This window comes from Chanodichthys erythropterus, chromosome 15 (genome assembly GCF_024489055.1).
Source record: "Chanodichthys erythropterus isolate Z2021 chromosome 15, ASM2448905v1, whole genome shotgun sequence".
NCBI lineage: Eukaryota > Metazoa > Chordata > Actinopteri > Cypriniformes > Xenocyprididae > Chanodichthys > Chanodichthys erythropterus.
The window spans coordinates 26725658-26745079 of NC_090235.1; the positions used below are offsets into that span (position 1 = coordinate 26725658).

Consider the following 19422-nt stretch of genomic DNA (forward strand, 5'->3'; position numbering starts at 1 on the left):
TGCACTGCACTGTATAGTACACTGTAATGTTATCAGCTGATGTCCTTGTTCTCATTTAGTCAAATCAGTGTTTTTGTGCTTCCCACGATTATTGGATTAACAGAATAACCTGATAAGACCATTCACTTTGTTAAACACTGATCCGAAAGCTTTGACAGAATCAGCCTTTTCTGTGTTAGTTAGCAAAAAAATAAAATAAAATAAATGAATAAATAATTATAATAATAATAATTATAAAAGCTCAATGGATGGACATTCAATAAAGGTCAAATCTGAGATTCAGGTTTCAGCTTGCAGCTGGGAGGTTCAAAACTTGTTTTGAGGAAGAAACTTGCTGCATTTAAAGTTGCATCACATGAGGAAGGTGTGCAACTCATTTGTAAGCAGCTTGTTTGGTATTTCTGGAAAAACTGGTAGGCTGGCCTCCCACTTTAACTTACTACAAAGGTAATTAGCAACAAAAGTGAGGAGCTTGAGAAAAGTGAGGAAAAAAAATGCGAACTGGTTAGTTTCTTACTAATATGAACAGAGTTTTGGCTATGTGGGAAGGTGAATGTTCCAAAATTAGTAGCAGTAATTAGCAGTTTGAATAAATTAAAGTGTTTCCCACCTTCTATGTTCACTTTCACAATGTCTATTTGATACACCATTATCTCTCAAAACACACTTATTTTTAAACTACATCTGCTGAATGTTATAGTACGCTCCAAGTTACACACTAGCGCACTGAAACCGGAGTCACATTCATTCATCATGGGAAATGAATATTGACAGTGTCCTCCAAGTTCAACGGTCGTTTGAAACAGTTGAATGGTTTACAGGAGGACTCACATGACATCACTTGCATGGTAATTCTGACTATAACCAATGCCTGAACTTCATACTGAACTTAAGCAGGGATGAAATCAAGGTTCATCTATAGGGAGTTGTTTTGCAGTATAAACAGGTTCAATGCAAACAACATCTGTGTCTGTGGCTCATTCTTTGCAAAACCGAGAAGCAATATCCTATCATACATACACTCTCACACACACTTTTTCAAGACCATATCATTTATTTTAACAAATTAAACATTTTCTTTTATCGTTTCAGAATCTGTTTTTTAATGTTAGAAATAACTTTTGTAAATTCATGTGACATATTGGCTTAAAATTTGAGGTGGTCGGAAAACAAATAAATAAAAATCAACATTGACGTTAAAAAGAAAGTAGTTCAATTCTTTCCAACCCCTAAGACGAGCTGTGATGAAAACACATCAGATTTGTTCAGACATCCCTGATTTCATCACCAGCTTTACTGTCACAATTCCTGTTGATACATTTGTGACTCAACATCAACATCTGTCCTCTAGTTGAATTGATTTCTCCACACGTAGATTTCCAGATACACAATAACAAGATTACGAATGGCCGCCATCTCACGAATCACCACATAAAAATAACTATTTCCAATCCTGTTGTACCATGATGGTTCACAGGCTTGATCATTGAACTCTGTATAATGAGATTGAGGGCCCTGTGTAAACACACTTGTAATTTGTTAACCGAGCTCACTGCTCTTCCATTTAGTGATTAACATCTTAACTGCATTATAGTAACACTGCTGGGGATGGAAAAATTTATAGATACAGTTTTACTGGACGGAACGATTAAGAGTATGTGCCAGTTCAGACCTGTTGTCTTGTTAATTCAATCAAGGTTTGTTAAAGGGCCCTGCATTGCAGTTCTGTTTCTTTAAAAGGACCATATCAATTTTAATTTTTTAATAAATTTGTTTGATGTAATATGAAAACATACAGGGATGCCCAGTATAACAGTAACATCAGTTATCAGTCCATACTAGAGTTTTTTTTTATTATTAATCCATATAGGAAGATTATTGTATATTTAATTTTTCATGCTATTTTCATTTTAGATTTTTACATTTAGATTACCTTTACCATCACTGAACAATCACTTAAAGTTAATCGTTAAAAACTAAATCTTTAAAGTTCCTCATTATGAATTTTTGGAAAATTACCTTTCATGTAGTGTGTAACATAGCTCTAAGTGAAGGAAAACATCCTGCAAAGTTTTAAATCTGAAAGTGCACCGTATATAAAGTTATTGTCTCTCAAAAGTAAGAGTCGACTCTGAGTCAATTAAACGAGTCGTTTGTAAAAGGAATCCCAAGCCGCTTTGTGTGACGTCACAACGAAACATTAGCATATTACCCGCCTATATGCGGCATGCAGACACCAGGGAAAATAAATTTTTTCAACAATAACACAGCAGTTTAATGCAGGATTTACAGAAAGCTTTGTCTTAAAATATGGATCAATGACCAGTTTATTTGGACCAGCTTGCTCCTCTGAATCTCAACCTGTAAGTATGATTAATAATTGATGTTTATATTTTCTAGTGATCGTTCAAAATTCGTAGTTTTGTATGTTACATTGTGTAATGTACACCCTAGTCTGTCTCCTGCTAACCGGCTCAGTCACGTTTCTGTAGTTCTGCTATTCAGCTGTGGGTCCAATATTGTCTAATCATGTGTCGATTAAAGGGTTAGTTCACCCAAAAATGAAAATTCTGTAATTTATTACTTACCCTCATGCCGTTCCACACCCGTAAGACCTTGGTTAATCTTGAGAACACAAATTAATATGTATCCAAAAATGTTCTTGTCGCTTTATAATATTAATATTGAACCACTGTACTCACATGAAGTGATTTACATGTGTTTTTAGTACCTTTATGGATCTTGAGAGAGGAAGTGTCATTGCTCCCTATCGAGGCCTGACGAAGCTATCGGATTTCAACTAAAATATCTTAATTTGTGTTTTGAAGATTACCGAAGGTCTTACGGGTGTGGAACGGCTTGAGGGCAATTAATAAATGACAGAATTTTCATTTTTGGGTGAACTAACCCTTTAGTGCAGCTTGGAGTAATGATCAAGGATGGAGCATGACTTTTGTTTACAAAGTCTGATGCATTATAAGGTATTCACATTTGTGCTCGGCTAATGTGGGAGTTTACAACATACAAAAACTTTTTTCTTCTGTGTTTTTATTATTACAGTAGTATGGAGCTCTATCTGTATTGTAGTAGGATGTTAAGATGCTAGTCCATGCTAACTAGTTGAAGTAATCTCTCTGTAAACACTAAACACCCATTGTAATATCAAACAATTATATAGCCATTTTTCTTTGTTAATAGTTATGACGAAAAAGTCTGTATACATCTGGAATATTGTTTATCTTATGTTAGGTTTTCAGCTTTTTAGTGTTGAAATTCATTTAGACAAAACAGAATATAAATTTTAATATTGGTCATTTATCTATCTGCCATAATATGAAAAAAATAAAATAAAAATACAGATTTTGAATATCTGTACAACATACTGTATTTTCAGAACTCAAAACTTCCTCAGTGCAAAAAGACCATTTATTGAAACAAAATCTGCACATAAATGTCCAAATTTACACATCAGTGATGCCTACTGAGTGATCAGAAACTTGGCCCACCCAGTCTTGGCAAGGTAATAAGGAGAAAGCAAGATAGATACCTAACCCTTAATCTTAAGCACCAGAAGAACTGACTATTATGTGTGCTGTTCCTGGACATTCTCAACATAGCAACGAATCGATGATTCACCATGGAAACAGACGCTAAGAAAAAGCGTGCCATTCTACTTCCTCCTTTTGTTTAATGCCGGTTTACATAACCTACTTAGTGCACATCGCCACCTATTCGGTGGTTGTGCAATAATTTTTTCAATCTTTTCTTTTAATAAGTAATCTTTATTCACTGAAAATAAGAATTATATTGTTTGTTTGATGCAAATTATTTAATAAAATATCACATATGTATTTTTGATTATAGCAATATTACTATAGCAATATTACTATAACAAATTTAATCACATTAAAATAACTCTATTAATTAATTATATAACACGCATCTGAATAATAACAGGTTATGTTCAAAGAGTAAGTTGATATGGCTACTAACATTTTTGGAACCGAAAGTTGAGGTTATCCACTTACTTACGCTTAAACATACCCAGGTATGTCACATAACCTGCTTTCTGGAATACCCCCCTGAATTCAAACAGCCAAAGAGATTTAAAATGGCATGGAAAACTAAAATATGACTAAAATGTGTTTTAGGCACAAACATATTACTACAATTATATGTGGACCTCATAATAGAGAGGAGGGCTAGTAGAGATGGCACTTTCTGAGTCTGCACTAGCCTGGTGTTTGGGACGCCCACTTGAACAGCATCTGCTCCTGATGGCTGAGCCTCTCTGAAACATCAGCAACTGACAGGGAGAGGGTTCTCCCGTACTTTCAATAACATTCTTTGTCTCTATCTCCGTCACACTGCTTGTTACACTAACAAACACCATTCCACACCTAAACACACACACATCCACTCAGCACCTGAACAAATACAGTTACCTCTGAGCGATGGTACAGGTGAGCCAGGGGGAGTGAAATTCTCTTTGGGTGACAGGTAGAGGTAGCTGGTGTTCACTCCCTGCTCAAAGTTGAACGGAGACTTGTACTCCTCGACAGGTTCCTCCATGCTGCCTATGAACAGGAAGCTTCCTGGACACTAAGTGATTTCATGTGACAGAGTGTGTTAGGATCACTGTGCCGATTGTCCTATCTGCTAGCTACGGTTGCGAGTATAAGTGTGTTTTGCGGATCCTGCAGCACTAGCAGGGCAGCAGCTGGCTCACATGATGTCCGGCCCAAGACAACGACGGCAGCACGTTAATAAGTTACCTCTCTAGAGCGATCTAATTCCGTCACGAGCCGACACTCCCAGCTGTAATCTCAACGGTCCTTATAGGGATTGTTGACAATCCTGTAAAAGTGCCAGATTCTCAAGGTCTGAAAAAAAGCAATCGCCATCATCTTTAGCTGTTCCTGTGCTCAGCTGTCTCATGCTCAGCCCCCTCCATCTATCTTATCATCCATGGGAAATGAAGATCCATTTGTCCCCTGGTCACATGACTCTGGGGCAAGCCCACGAAAAGAAGATGTAATCTGTGGTGGCCCAGATTACAGCTCTAATCCATTATAAAGGGCCTCCGCACTGTTTCGGATATACACCAGCTGCACAAACCATTACAGACTGAAATGGATTCAGCCAAGCGCAAGACATATAGAAGTGCTGATCCCTAAAGGCCAACGCACACTCATGGGTCTTCGGCACAATTATACTGCAAACATATTCCTTCCATGCTGCATTATATTGTGGAATGCAGATTTTATAGGTCTAATCAAACCATAGAAGATCATGATTAATTAAAAAAACATAACAGAAATAGCATGCATGTGTATAGTTCTTGTTAATATTGGCATACATCTTTTGCTGTAGTGTGTCAGTAGGAAATATCAGTTTACATTTCCAAACATTTCTTTTGCATTAATTGTAATAATCCAGTGAGATTTATGTATACACAATGAGTATGACAACAGCTGGTATGCTCTACAGGGAGATCTGATCTCACCATCATCGAGTCCATCTGGGATTATATGAAGAAACAGGAAAAACTGGGATAGACTAAAAGAAACCTTAACACTTGAAGAAACCTGCCTCCAAAGCTACCTGAAAAATTATGTGCAAGTGTACCTAGGACAAAAGCTGTTTTAAATGCGAAGGGTTGTCACACCAAATATTGATTTGATTTAGTTAATAGAAGTTAACTGATAAATAAAATGTGTAACATTATTTTTGAAAGCATCTTCACTTTACTTTTCACAGTATTGTAGCTTTAGAGGTAGGTTTCCTCAAGCATCTTGGAGACGTTGCCGTTGCCGTGTTTTTTTGGATTTCATTTTTTTTTTTCATGTAATCACAGACAGACTCGATGATGGGGAGATCAGATCTCTGTGTACTGGCTGCTGTTGTCAGACTCCATCTGCACACAAAAATCTCACTGGATTATTACAATTAATGGCAAAAGGAATGTTTGGAAATGTAAACTGATATTTCATACTGACACACTACTGCAAAAGATAATGCAAAATAACTGGCTTATAACCTTTTTTTTTTGGGTGAAAATATTAATGTGCTAGCCAACTAATAACAGAGCCCATTTTACAATTTGTTTTGACGTTTTCGGAGATGCGAGCTCGAGTGCGTCAGCGGCCGTTCAGTGCTTCTGTAACCGCCGAGAACAGCTTCATCTCGGCCAGTGCCTCGGGGATTTGCCGCTGGCTCTTATAGTGGTTAAACACGAGACATAATTCAATTTGAGTACACAGAACGGGCAATCTTTGGTCTTATTAATCTATTATTTTATACCTATTAGAGCAAGTCGAATTGTGCTATATTAAATTTGATAATAAACGTTACGTTACATCCTTATATAGCACATTGGCTACAGCTAGACGGGACATATCAGATTCTCCGCTTCAAATACGTAAAACATTAAACTTTATAAACATGTTTTTTTGAGTAAAGAAAACGCTTTACTTTTTTTTTTTTTTCAAACATCAGATCTTTATTTACCTTTGCATTGCACAGAGATGTCCAAACTGTGTGCGCACTTCATTCAGAGGTGAGGCGGATTAATGAGGCTTGATTGACAGTTTGAGGATCCAATGGAGTTAGGAGGTTTTGTCACAAGCTCTTTAAAATCCTTTTCATTCGTTAAATATTTGTAAAACCCACATACCAACGTAAATGGTGACCTATTTTTTATTTATTTTTTTTAATAACTAGTGCTTTATGTTTGACTGAACTGTACAATTGTGCTTATAAGTTGTTCAATAAATATTATTTTATATAAATATGTCCATTAAGTAATATGGATTGAGTGAACATTACATTAATACGCCATTAGATGGCGGCAACACTTTACAGGAGAAGTGAGTCACAAGAGACTTTTAAATTGAAAGGAACTTTTGCAAAGGAAGTTGTTTTAGCGCTGTGGTGTTATGGTGTTATGGATGGAAAATTCCCAAAGCTAAAAAAAAGAACAAATACAAAAGATCGCTTACCTCAGCGGACATTCAAACGGACTTGTATAAAGGATGTAATATATTATGGACATCGACTTGAAGAATGAATGTAATGCAATATACCAGACACAGGTAATAGCCTACTCTCGCTCTCTCTCTCTCTCTCTCTCTCTCTCTAATACTGTAGAAAATTCAATGTGTTTCAATGAAGTGACTCAACGTTCCTTCGTTACTAGTTCTAGAGATGTCCAGCAACATCTGCAAACCAATTAATCGAAAACACATTTTATTTTAACACATGGAAACCCATTCCCATTTTATTTTAATAAAGTTGTCATGAACCAGAAAATGCGACCAACTTTTCGTACTCATTTCTTTCTTAAAAACCTCCTGTGGTGAAAATCAAGTTTTTAATGTTGTTTTTATGTCTATGTGGTGTTTTTAATATGCGTTAAGGCAAGCCATGTGCAAATTCATAAGTCAACACCAGTTGATATATAAGTCAACTGTTGATATGAAGAATCGTGTAGATTTAGCAATATGACGGGTGTATGATGAACTATTTGCCTTTCTCCACTGATGTTCTGAGTTGTTTAAGGATACAGATTGTTAGAAGGCAGCTGACTGACTCTGACATGGCGAACGGTAACATGGTTTGTGTAACATTAGCAACACATTATTAGCTGTTTGATAACATAGTCAAGCAAAAGACTAATCATATTAATTACTGTTATGTGTTGTAAAATTATAGTCCAGTGTTGTAAAAAGCGTTATCAGTGTGCAGCGTTTACTGAAGTAAGTTGACCGAGTGGATCTCTGAGTTGGCGTGAGCAAGTTGAGGTGGGGCTAATTTGCATATTCAATGATCTGCATATATAAAATGAGGCAAGGGTGTAGAGTTACATTCAAGGAATGAAATTTTTTTTTACAGGAATTTTTTTTTTTTCATTTTGGTGATCAAAGAGAAGTTTTAAGGGATAAAATTATTGACTACAGGGGGACTTTAAGTATATCCGATTGAAATGCTTCTCGAACAAGAAACAAAAACAAAAATGTAGGAAGGAACTTGATTTTGTCCATTGGGAATTGATAGGATCTAGACTTGTGCCGATATTCGGTAATGCGATAAATCACGATAATGAATATGCACAATATTGTAATCGTTGGCACTTCAGAATACCGTAAATAATAATTTATTACAAATTATTAATTTTTTATAAGGCAATTAAGAATACTTTACCCATCAATCGAATAAAATGCACAACACCGCTGTATTCTGCATCAAAAGGACTCGCGCTCAGATGTAAACAATCCCAAAGTGCACGAGAAGCACATGGCGGAACCAGTGAAGGGGACGAGCTGAATGAAAGTGCGCGTTCACTCTCTGACAGCAGTGAGCGCTGATGGAACAGCAGCGTGCAGCGGTTACCACGGAAACCGTGCAAGTAACTGCGCTAGTGAAGTTTTTAAAATGCTTCAAACAGCCATTCATTTTTTTTGTAATCTCAGTGTTGTTCATCACAGCACCAAATACTGAATACTTACAAAAGACTTAAAAGGATATTTATTTTCAAACCTAAACATTTTTATATTTAAATCTGGACTACAACATGCCCTAATGATTAGAAATGTTCTGATTATTTGTTATTGTTCAGTAAAACTTACAGCTTCATTAGTTAACATGTTAATTCATTATCACTAAACTGACAATAAAAATACTTATAAAATATTAATTATTATTAATTTATGTTAATTTCTTAGTTACTATTTAATAACATTACTAAAATCAAAATAACTTCTTTAATGGACCTGAGATAAAACTAACAATGATCAGTTGTGTTTCTAAACTAACATTAACAAAAAATAACACTTTCTGTAACAAATATAGCTATTGCTCAATCTTAGTTAATGCATTAAATAGAGTAAAGTGTTATCTGTTGTTCTTTATAGCCTAATTCTTTTGCATTTTAATCTGTTTGAAAATTTCAGAGTTGTTTTTGTTTTATTACAAAAAGAGTTCTTAAACCTGTTAAACTATGACAAAAATGGTTTTGCAACTTATTTTAATACCGTGATAATGCCGTATACCGTGATAAAAGCTTCATCAATTAATCGCAACATGAAAATTTGATACCGTCACATGCCTAATAGGATCATTTGATCGTTGTTGTTTGCTAACTGCTGCAATCTCATGTGAGCGACAGATTGTTAGAGAGGACAGATTATTGTCCCACCCTTGCACTGGTGAAAAAAACGGCAAAAAATGGCAGATGGAGCAATAATAACTGACATGATCCATGATATCATGATATTTTTAGTGATATTTGTAAATTGCCTTTCTAAATGTTTCATTAGCATGTTGCTAATGTACTGTTAAATGTGGTTAAAGTTACCATCGTTTCTTACTGTATTCACGGAGACAAGAGCCGTTGTTATTTTCATTAAACACTTGCAGTCTGTATAATTCATAAACACAACTTCATTCTTTATAAATCACTCCAACAGTCTGTAATGTTAGCTTTAGCCACGGAGTATATTATCAAACTCAGTCAGAATCAAATGTAAACATCCAAATAAATACCATACTTACGCGATTAGACATGTTGCATGACGAACACTTTGTAAAGATCCATTTTGAGGGTTATATTAGCTGTGTGAACTTTGTTTATGCTGGTTAAGGCAGTCGCGAGCTCCGGGGGAGGGAAGCATGAGATTTAAAGGGGCCACGCAACCTGAATCGGCGCATATTTAATGATGCCCCAAAAGAGGCAATTAAAAAAATAAATAAATAAAAAAAAAATCTATGGGGTATTTTGAGCTGAAACTTCACAGACACATTCAGGGGACACCTTAAGACTTATAAAAAGACGTTCTACGGCATCTTTAAAGATGACAAGGGCACATGAATTGAAAAAAATATATATCCACATAAAAATAAATTTAAAATAAATCACTACAAAATTCCATTAAAAAAATAATTGTCGATTTTAATTTCATGGTGACTAAAAATAAAACAAAATAAATAAAATATGTTTACTTTAAATATTTTACTATAATAATAATAAATAATATTGATGTAAAAATGTTTATTGTTGTCGTAAATATTGTAATAAGTAAATATTTATTGCCAGCACATGCCTACATGTGTAAACACTACTACATGGCTCTGTTTGTTTAAACAGCTTGATATAGCAACACAGGCTCAACCAATAACGCAACTCTTAAGTTTAAATCAGAGATGCTATTAAATCAACACTGACAAAATCACAAGACATTATAGTCAAATAAACAGCATGCTAAAATCATCACAATAATCATAATATTGCCAACAGAATCATTGGAATTCCATTTGGTGCCACTTGTGGTGCGGAAACACCTGACACAAGCACAACACCCTTCGTTTCCAGTCCAGTTTTCATTTCCTCTGGTTTTAAAATACACACATGCTATGTATGACACACCCTCTATTCAGCTCTGCCCCTGAGGAGCTGAAATTACACATCACTACCAGTCGTGCCAGACTACAGTAGCTGTCTTACGTGGGATGGGTCGGCTAGAGATCAGCAAGAACAGTCAGACAGAGACACAAAGAATCAGGATATAATGAGAGTCACAGAGACTCTATTCAGTTGTATTCATATGGGCGTACAAGAGCCAAGCAGTGACAAACACACGTGCGCTTATATGCGTTTGCGTGTCAATTAACACCCAAACACATTCACCTCTCACGTCTAGGACGACAGAACCTTGACGCCTCCGCACTACTGTGTGCAGGTTAGTACCCGGATATTTGCCTTTCACTAAAGTCCTTGTTGGCTTCCATCCAGACTACATTGCACAACAAAAGCCTGCAGATGTTCAAACAGAGACTTGAATGCAATCTGCAACCATTGGCAAAATGTAATTTATGTTCCTTTAGATGCCAAATCACTTTCACAAAAAACTAAATACAAATAATTTTCATTAACACTTCAGCACATGTTGGCAAGTTCAGACAAAGACTTTTTTAATGTATTTTACAGGGGCCTGGTGCATTGTGGGAGCATTTCAGATCATGTGACAAGCCCCTACAGTAATGTGGTAACCTCAATGTTAGGAGTGCCTGTCTATGACAAAATACAACAAACTGTGGTAATAGAACAGAGAGATTCAATGAAGGGAGATGCTGGACTTACTTCCCATTTACGAAACGGACAAGTAGTATTATTTAAAAGAGGAAATAAGCAATAATCACACATTTAATTTAGACTAAACTCTTTGTTAAACAACACAATGTAACTAGTTGCCCAGTAACATTCCCATGACCCCACATGAAGTGTCTGTGATCTTCACAATGCCAATAATAGGATGTACATGGAATCCCATGACCTCATATTGAGTTGGACAAGCCTTTCAATGGGCTCGTGCCTCTTCAACATCAGGAACCCTTGTCAACTGGATCTCGTATGACTTTTAAACTCATTTAAACTCAGAGAGCTCAAAAACATAAACACCCCAGTAAAGAAACAAAGAGGACATTTGAAGCACCTAATAAACCACAGCTTCTAATCAATTACTGGGTTATTCCAAGCGCATTGCGTCCCGTGATTGAAACAAACGAGAATCATGGGACAGAGTGCGACTCTAGCAGCCTGGACAAACATATACGCATGGGAATAATGGGCAGGAAATGGAGAAGGTTTAGCAGGCTATAGGGTGGTAGAAAATAGCAACTTTATTTCTTCAAAGAATGTAAGAATTAACAAAAGTATGCCTAATAAGAAAATGAAGGAAATTTTAGCTAAACACGTTACTGTCAAAAATACACAATCTTAAGGTTGGCTGTTCAAAATTATCTGTGTGATCACATGACCAAGAGAGGCTCAGTTCAGAGGGATGGAGGATCACAGCGAGGCCTTAAGTTTCTCCCCTCAGTGCAATGTTAGTCCACACCTTTATTAGGCCAAAACTCTCAGTTATATGAAAAATACAATAAATAAGACAAATGACACCTTTGAAATAAGGACAAAACTGTAATTCAGTTTTATGACATGAAAAAGAAGCTTTTGCTGATTTAATTACTTTTGGAAACGGTGAGAAAGATGCTCTACTGCTACAATCAAACTATGTCAAACAAAAATGTGATCAAAGGGACGATCTTGAACAGATAACAGTATATCAGTGAAATAAATGTGTGTTATTGCACCAAAGAATTGGGTGATTAGTGAGTTTTTTCGTATTACAAGCACAACACAACACATTTTACAATTAATGTTAAAGGTGCCCTAGAACTTTTTTTTAAAAGATGTAATATAAGTCTAAGGTTTCCCCTGAATGTGTCTGTGAAGTTTCAGCTCAAAATACCCCATAGATTTTTTTTTATTCATTTATTTTAACTGCCTATTTTGGGGCATAATTAAAAAATGAGCCAATTCAGGGTGTGTGGCCCTTTAATTCTCGTGCTCCATGCCCCAAAAGCTCACGCTTGCCTTAAACAACATAAAAAAAAGTTCACACACCTAATATAACCCTCAAAATGGATCTTTACAAAGTGTTCGTCATGCAGCATGTCTAATCGCGTAAGTATAGTGTTTATTTTGATGTTTACATTGATTCTGAATGAGTTTGAGGCTATGCTCTGTGGCTAACGGCTAATGCTACACTGTTGGAGAGATTTATAAAGAATGAAGTTGTGTTTGTGCATTATACAGACTGCAAGTGTTTAATAATGAAAATAGCGACGGCTCGTCTCTGTGAATACAGTAAGAAACGATGGTAACTTTAACCACATTTAACAGTACATTAGCAACATGCTAACGAAACATTTAGAAAGGCAATTCACAAATATCACTAAAAATATCATGTTATCATGAATCATGTCAGTTATTATTGCTCCATCTGCCATTTTTTGCTATTGTTCTTGCTTGCTTTCCTAGTCTGATGATTCAGCTGTGCACATCCAGACGTTCTGCCCTTGTGTAATGCCTCGATCATGGGCTGGCATATGCAAATATTGGGGGCGTAAACCCGACTGTTACTGTATGACTGACATGAAACACAAAAGAAGGATGTTCTTTCTACAGTGAAAGTGGCTGTCAAGCTCCAAAAAGGCACAATTTTAGGCCAAGTAACAAACTTACAATATAATAATAGCTTTGAATGAGGAACAAATCAAAAACTAAAATCTTTAGTTTTGGTTGTTTTCTAAATGTGGGTCTATTTTTGTACATGTTGGTCTGTTTCTCCAACATAGCTATCATATCAAGGCTCCAAAAGACTTGGAATACAGTGCACATGTCATATGGACACAGATAAGGAAGGGGCTTTTTCATTTTTAAGACCTCAACAATCAACAGCATTAGTCCATCATGGAAAAGAACAACCAGAACATTTTGTAATATAAAGATTTTTTGTGTGTTTGACAGAGGGAAGACATGTAGTGTATTCCAGTCTTCAATAATGACAATTTTCAGGTGAGCTTTTTGTACATAAACTAGAAATTGTTCAATATTCAAAGTTTTTTTTTTTTTTTTTGTGCACAAAAAGTATTCTTGTCGCTTTGCAACATTAAGTTTAAACCTAGTCACATTGACTGATTTAACAATGTCTTTACTACCTTTCTGGGACTTGAAAGTGGTAATAATATTGCAGTCTTTTAGAGGCCAGAAAGCTCATAGATTTTGTATTCCGAAGACGAACGAAGATCTTACGGGTTTGGAAAGACATGAGGGTGAGTAATTAATGACAGAATTATAATTTTTGGGTGAACTAACTATGGGCTGGGAATCACAGGGTACGATACGATACACGGCTCACAATACCAATAATATCACGATAATTCTGATAATTCGATAATTCACGAACAATTCTGCAAAAAATCAATATATAGCCTAATCGTAATGATACATCACAGTATCTGTCTAACTATGAAAATAAAATGCCTGTGAAAAGGTTTAAATGCAGGTTTTCCAGACTTTGGACTTAAACGTGAAAAAATATTTTTTCAAATATTGATATTTGGTGCCAGTGTAACGATTTTCTTATCGCAAAGAGGAGGACAACGATATATTGCCCTCTTGTCCCACCCCAGGAATTATCCCTTTAAAATTTTTGTGGAAACTTTGATGAATAGAAGGTTTAAAGAGCAGCATTTATTTGAAACAGATTTTTTTGCAACAATGTAAAAGTCTCGACTGTTACGTCTGACCAAACAAACATTTAAAAAAAAAAAAAAAAAAAAAAAATCGTACTTTGAACAGTAGTGTAATTTATCTGTGTACACGCTCAGAGCAAGACAGAGAAAAGAATGACAAATATGTAGCCATAAGCCTTGGAGAACAAAGAGTATTTGGAGCAATATCTGAAATATCTTCTTTAAAATTAAATTGGAAAAAAGATTCCTGTGCTACTTCAACTTCGCATGAAAACACGGAAATTACCCGACTCAAGTCGTCACGAATCTAACATTCCACTTTGAGTTCTGATGTTTTCAGTGAACTGACATCAAAAAGATGGAGAAGTAACAGCATAACTGTTATAATATAACAATGCAGACTGAACTGAGTTACACACTGCAGCACACCAACAAACGCAGAGAGTGGAAATTTCCACCAATGAGATCAAAAGAATTCTCTGCTAGCTTTTGGCAGTCAAGTAAACTTTCAACCTTGAGTTGCTGAATGGTCCACCGAATGGATTCGAGCAAAATGCGCAATGACCACATTCATAACAGAACAAACGTAACAACACTGGCTATAGAAGATTTGATTGCAGCTTCCTCATTCCTCACTGTAGTTCTGTTAGTCTTTCATCTTTTTTATTTTCCTATGTTGCCATGACAGCAAAAAAGAGAACAGTGTGCAGATCTACCTGAGCAAACATGAGCAACTGGTGACTGCAGAGGCGAACTATGAATTTAAAACGTGTGACTGTGACAGTATTAGATCAGATGTCCTAATCCACAGGTTTGCCCATCCCTTTTCTCTTGGGTGAAAGGTTTTCCATTGATGACTGACTGATGCAACAGAGCTAAATCATTCTGCAAATCATACACACATTCACTAACTGAGATCTTGACACTTGATAGGATTCATAAGATGGCATAACTGAGTCTAGAGTAACCTAATAAGGGTAAACAAAAGGTATCTCAGGCTTTGTCCTGCACTTTGCTTGTCACATTGCACAACAACATGGGCACCAGCTGCAGAAAGACATGGGCACGCAGAAAAAAAAGGAATGAGCAGATGGCTGCCCTGCGTGAGAGAGATGAGGGGAGGGGAACAGAAGATTCAGACAGGAAGGCTCTGGCTCCTGGGGAGGCTGCTCACCGACTCACTGCAGCCCAGGAGGGATGAGAGAGAACAGGCTGCTCATATCCAAGGAGTTGGGCGGAGACGAGGTGACCGGGATGAAGACAGGATGGTCAGGAGGTCAGAAAGGACTATGAAAACAAGCACGGCGTGACATTCAGTGACGTCAATGATATTTCCCCAAGACGCAAGTGTAAATGACTGTATCTGCCAGGCCTTAGTTATATAGTTAAATAAGGGCAATGTCTAAAAATCATTTTTTTGCCAAAATTTTAGACTTGTGGTCACCTTCATATGAAATAGATTTGAGAAACACTTGGGTTTGTATATATGGCCCGAGAAGCTGGGAAAGGCTCATCCCTACGACCCTACAGAGGAAAAGTGGTATAGAGAATCGACAGCTATATATTATATTATATTATATTATATTATATTATATTATATTATATTATATTATATTATATTATATTATATTATATTATATTTACAGTAAGGCAGTAAAACATTTTGCATTTATATTAATAAGTGTCAATGCTGATCAAAAACAGGATCATAAACAGTAAAATTGGCAAAAAAAAAAGTCTTTCCATAATAATGGATAATGTAATATAACATTATATAACATAACATAATATAATATGGTAACACTTTACAATAAGGTCTCATTTGTTAACATTTGTTAATGTATTAACTAACATGAACTAACAATGAGCAATACATGTTACAGTATTTATTAATCTTTGTTTATGTTAGTTAATAAAAATCCAGCTGTTCATTATTAAAGGTGCCATCGAACGTTTTTTTACAAGATGTAATATAAGTCTAAGGTGTCCCCTGAATGTGTCTGTGAAGTTTCAGCTCAAAATACCCCATAGATTTTTTTTTATTAATTTTTTTAACTGCCTATTTTGGGGCATAATTAGAAATGCGCCGATTCAGGCTGTGCGGCCCCTTTAAATTCTCATGCTCTCCGCCCACGGAGCTCGCGCTTGCCTTCAACAGCATAAACACAGTTCACACAGTGTAACCCTCAAAATGAATCTTTACAAAGTGTTTGGCAGTATGTCTAATCGCGTAAGTATGGTATTTATTTGGATGGTTACATTTGTTTCTGAATGAGTTTGATAGTGCTCCGTGGCTAAAGCTAACATTACACACTGTTGGAGAGATTTATAAAGAATGAAGATGTGTTTATGAATTATACAGACTGCAAGTGTCTCCGTGAATACAGTAAGAAATGATGGTAACTTTAACCACATTTAACAGTACATTAGCAACATGCTAACGAAACATTCAGAAAGACAATTTACAAATATCACTAAAAATATCATGTTATCATGAATCATGACAGTTATTGCTCCATCTGCCATTTTTCGCTGTTGTTCTTGCTTGCTTACCTAGTCTGTTGATTCAGCTGTGCACATCCAGATGTTAATACTGGCTGCCCTTGTCTAATTCCTTTCATAATGTTGGGAACATGGGCTGGCATATGCAAATATTGGGGGCGTACACCCCGACAGTTATGTAACAGTCGGTGTTATGCTGAGATTCGCCTGTTCTTCTGAGGTCTTTTAAACAAATGAGATTTATATAAGAAGGAGGAAACAATGGAGTTTGAGACTCACTGTATGTCATTTCCATGTACAGAACTCTTGTTATTTAACTATGCCGAGGAAAATTAAATTTTCAATTCGATGGCACCTTTAAGCTGTCCATGCTAGTTCACAGTGCATTAACTAATGTTAACAAATACAAAATTAATAATGCATTAGTAAATGTTAAAATAAACGAACTAAGATTAATTCATGCTTTAGAATCACTGTTAATTCTTAGTTCATGTTAACTAAAATAGTTAACTAATGTAAACTAATTAAACCTTATTGTAAAGTGTTACCTATAATAATATAATATAATATAATATAATATAATATAATATAATATATATTTGCATATATAGATTTGTTTTAAACTTTCAGTAAAATATTACATGAAAACATATATAGAGGCCATTCCGGCATCTAGTCTAGTATACACTAAATACCAAAGACTAGACTAGACTAGTCTAAATCAACAGAATGTAGGCCAACATTTCCTGCCAGACAATAACCTTAACACCAGGCATCTCAACACATTTTGAGAACATTTTGAACTGGAAAAATAGCACACGACAGAAAAACTATGCAGACTATTTACGCAATGATGCAGTGGCCAAAACAGGAACCCAAGTTGGCCAGATCATATCAGAAAGAACAGACCACACTGGCAAAAACCTTACAGTATAATGATCAGGTATGATGCACACACACACACACACACACACACACACACACACACAGTATGATCCTGCTGATGATCTGATCATAAACACTATAACATAAGTTCTCATTTCTAGGTCCAAAATCTGCATATGAATGACATCACACAAAGGGAATAAGAAACATGAGATTATAAAGAAGAGGAAGAAAACTATCAAACATGTGTTTTACCATTAACTGTATTCTATGCTTTATTTTACACTTCCCAAGCCACATTGTTATAACTTAAAGTAGAAACATGGTTTATTTGCAAGACATTAAATATAGACTCAATTAATGGAATTGGCACGATAGAATAGAGATGAAAAGATAGAAGCTTATTTACAGCAGGTGTTTAAAGCTAACATATGGTTCAACGATGCTGCAAGCAAGTGAAGCCCACGCAAGTTAAATAAAGTCACAAACATCTTTATTTACTAAAAGAAAAATAAATAAATAAATAAAAAGCAAGTTTTGCTGTTGGATAGTGTGAGATTATGTTCGGGCTCTGGTGGTTCCACAAGTTTTTACAGCATTTATAAACACCATTAATTATTAGATAACGAACTAATTATAATGTACAAATCTGCTCTAACCAGGAAAAAAATCGCGGAAATATCTATCCTGGCTGATTGTCACATTACCAATGTTCATCAAAATAAAGAAATTAAACAACCACTATTCCATTACCAGCTGTTGGCTGTGCTAACAAGCAAGCTAGCTAACTTCTGAAAGTTTTGTTGCATTTCTAATCTGTGCCGTCATGTCACGTTCTCAAAGGAATTCAGTTACCTTGATCGGTTTCCTCCATCCTGTCTTTGCGGATTCTTTATGTTGTGAGTTATTCTGATCCTTGCGGTCCCGCTTTCCCACTTCAATCTTGCAAATTTGCGCTCAAGGCTGCCACTGCAACTAGGCTGCTGCTGCGCGAGGTGGGGTGGGGTCGTATGTGACGTCAGGACGCACAGCACGTACAGATGTAAACAGGCAGAGACGGGCACGAGGTCCCACCTGGCGCGCCCACTTAAGACTAAAAAGGCGTTAATCTATTCAAAATTAAATGTTAATTAACTAAAATAAACTAGACATGACCTATTTGTGAAATAACCGTTTTATATTTGTAATTTATGACAATTCACTAAAAACTATTAGCTAATTTAAATAATACTTTTTTAGCTAGGTTAAAGGCTTAAAAAATATTGTTCTGTGTGTTGACATAAATACTAAGAAATTTGATATACGTATAATTACAATAATAACTAGAATTTATATTTTTTCAAAAAACAAATGTTCACAGTAAAATAAAAAATAGACATTTCAGTTGCTATTATGCTATTTTAAATGTTTAAAATGTAAATGTACTCTAAAGCCTTGTCTTTTCTCTTTGTAGAAAAGAAAAGAAAAGAGATTTCTAGTTAACGAGGAAACCATTTTTTTCATCTAGCCATAACTAATATTAAATTGTTTTCCTTTATTTAGTAAATAAGACACATTCTACATTTCTAATTTCGGCATGATAGAGATAGAGATAATTATCAGCAGAGGAGAAAAGGCCTGTCCTTCATGTTCACAGGGTGGGCTCAAAGTTACTTCAGGCTACCTAGACTCAGACCGCCCAGATGAGACAGTACGAGGCGCTTATTGCTGGCTTATAAATCACCAATCATGTTGGTACTGTAGAAATTACGCCACCCACTGGGTGACAGGATTTAATCCAACAGTATTATATGCAATCTATTTTTTATTTTATTTATTTATTTATTTTTTGTGGATGTTTCTTGAACCCCCACATCATGTAGGATACGCCTATATGTATAAATATGCGTAAATATAAACTGTAAAAATGTTTAAATCATTACATCTCCGTTTCCATTTAAC

General features: G+C 35.6%; 1 protein-coding gene across 4 annotated transcripts in view; it reads right to left on the minus strand.

Annotated features, from left to right (window-relative positions):
- The window catches only part of tpd52 (tumor protein D52), a 30203-nt gene extending 11725 nt beyond the window's left edge, over positions 1 to 18478 (minus strand). Inside the window, exon 1 of one of the 4 annotated variants that reach the window (XM_067361784.1) lies at positions 18337 to 18478. In XM_067361784.1, the coding sequence (XP_067217885.1) occupies positions 18337 to 18355 (19 nt within the window). In that variant the 5' untranslated portion in view covers positions 18356 to 18478. Of the gene's footprint in view, positions 1 to 4445; positions 5372 to 18336 lie in introns of those variants that run through there. The other 3 variants (XM_067361782.1, XM_067361783.1, XM_067361785.1) reach the window with 3 other exon arrangements.
- Between the last annotated feature and the right edge of the window lie 944 nt (positions 18479 to 19422).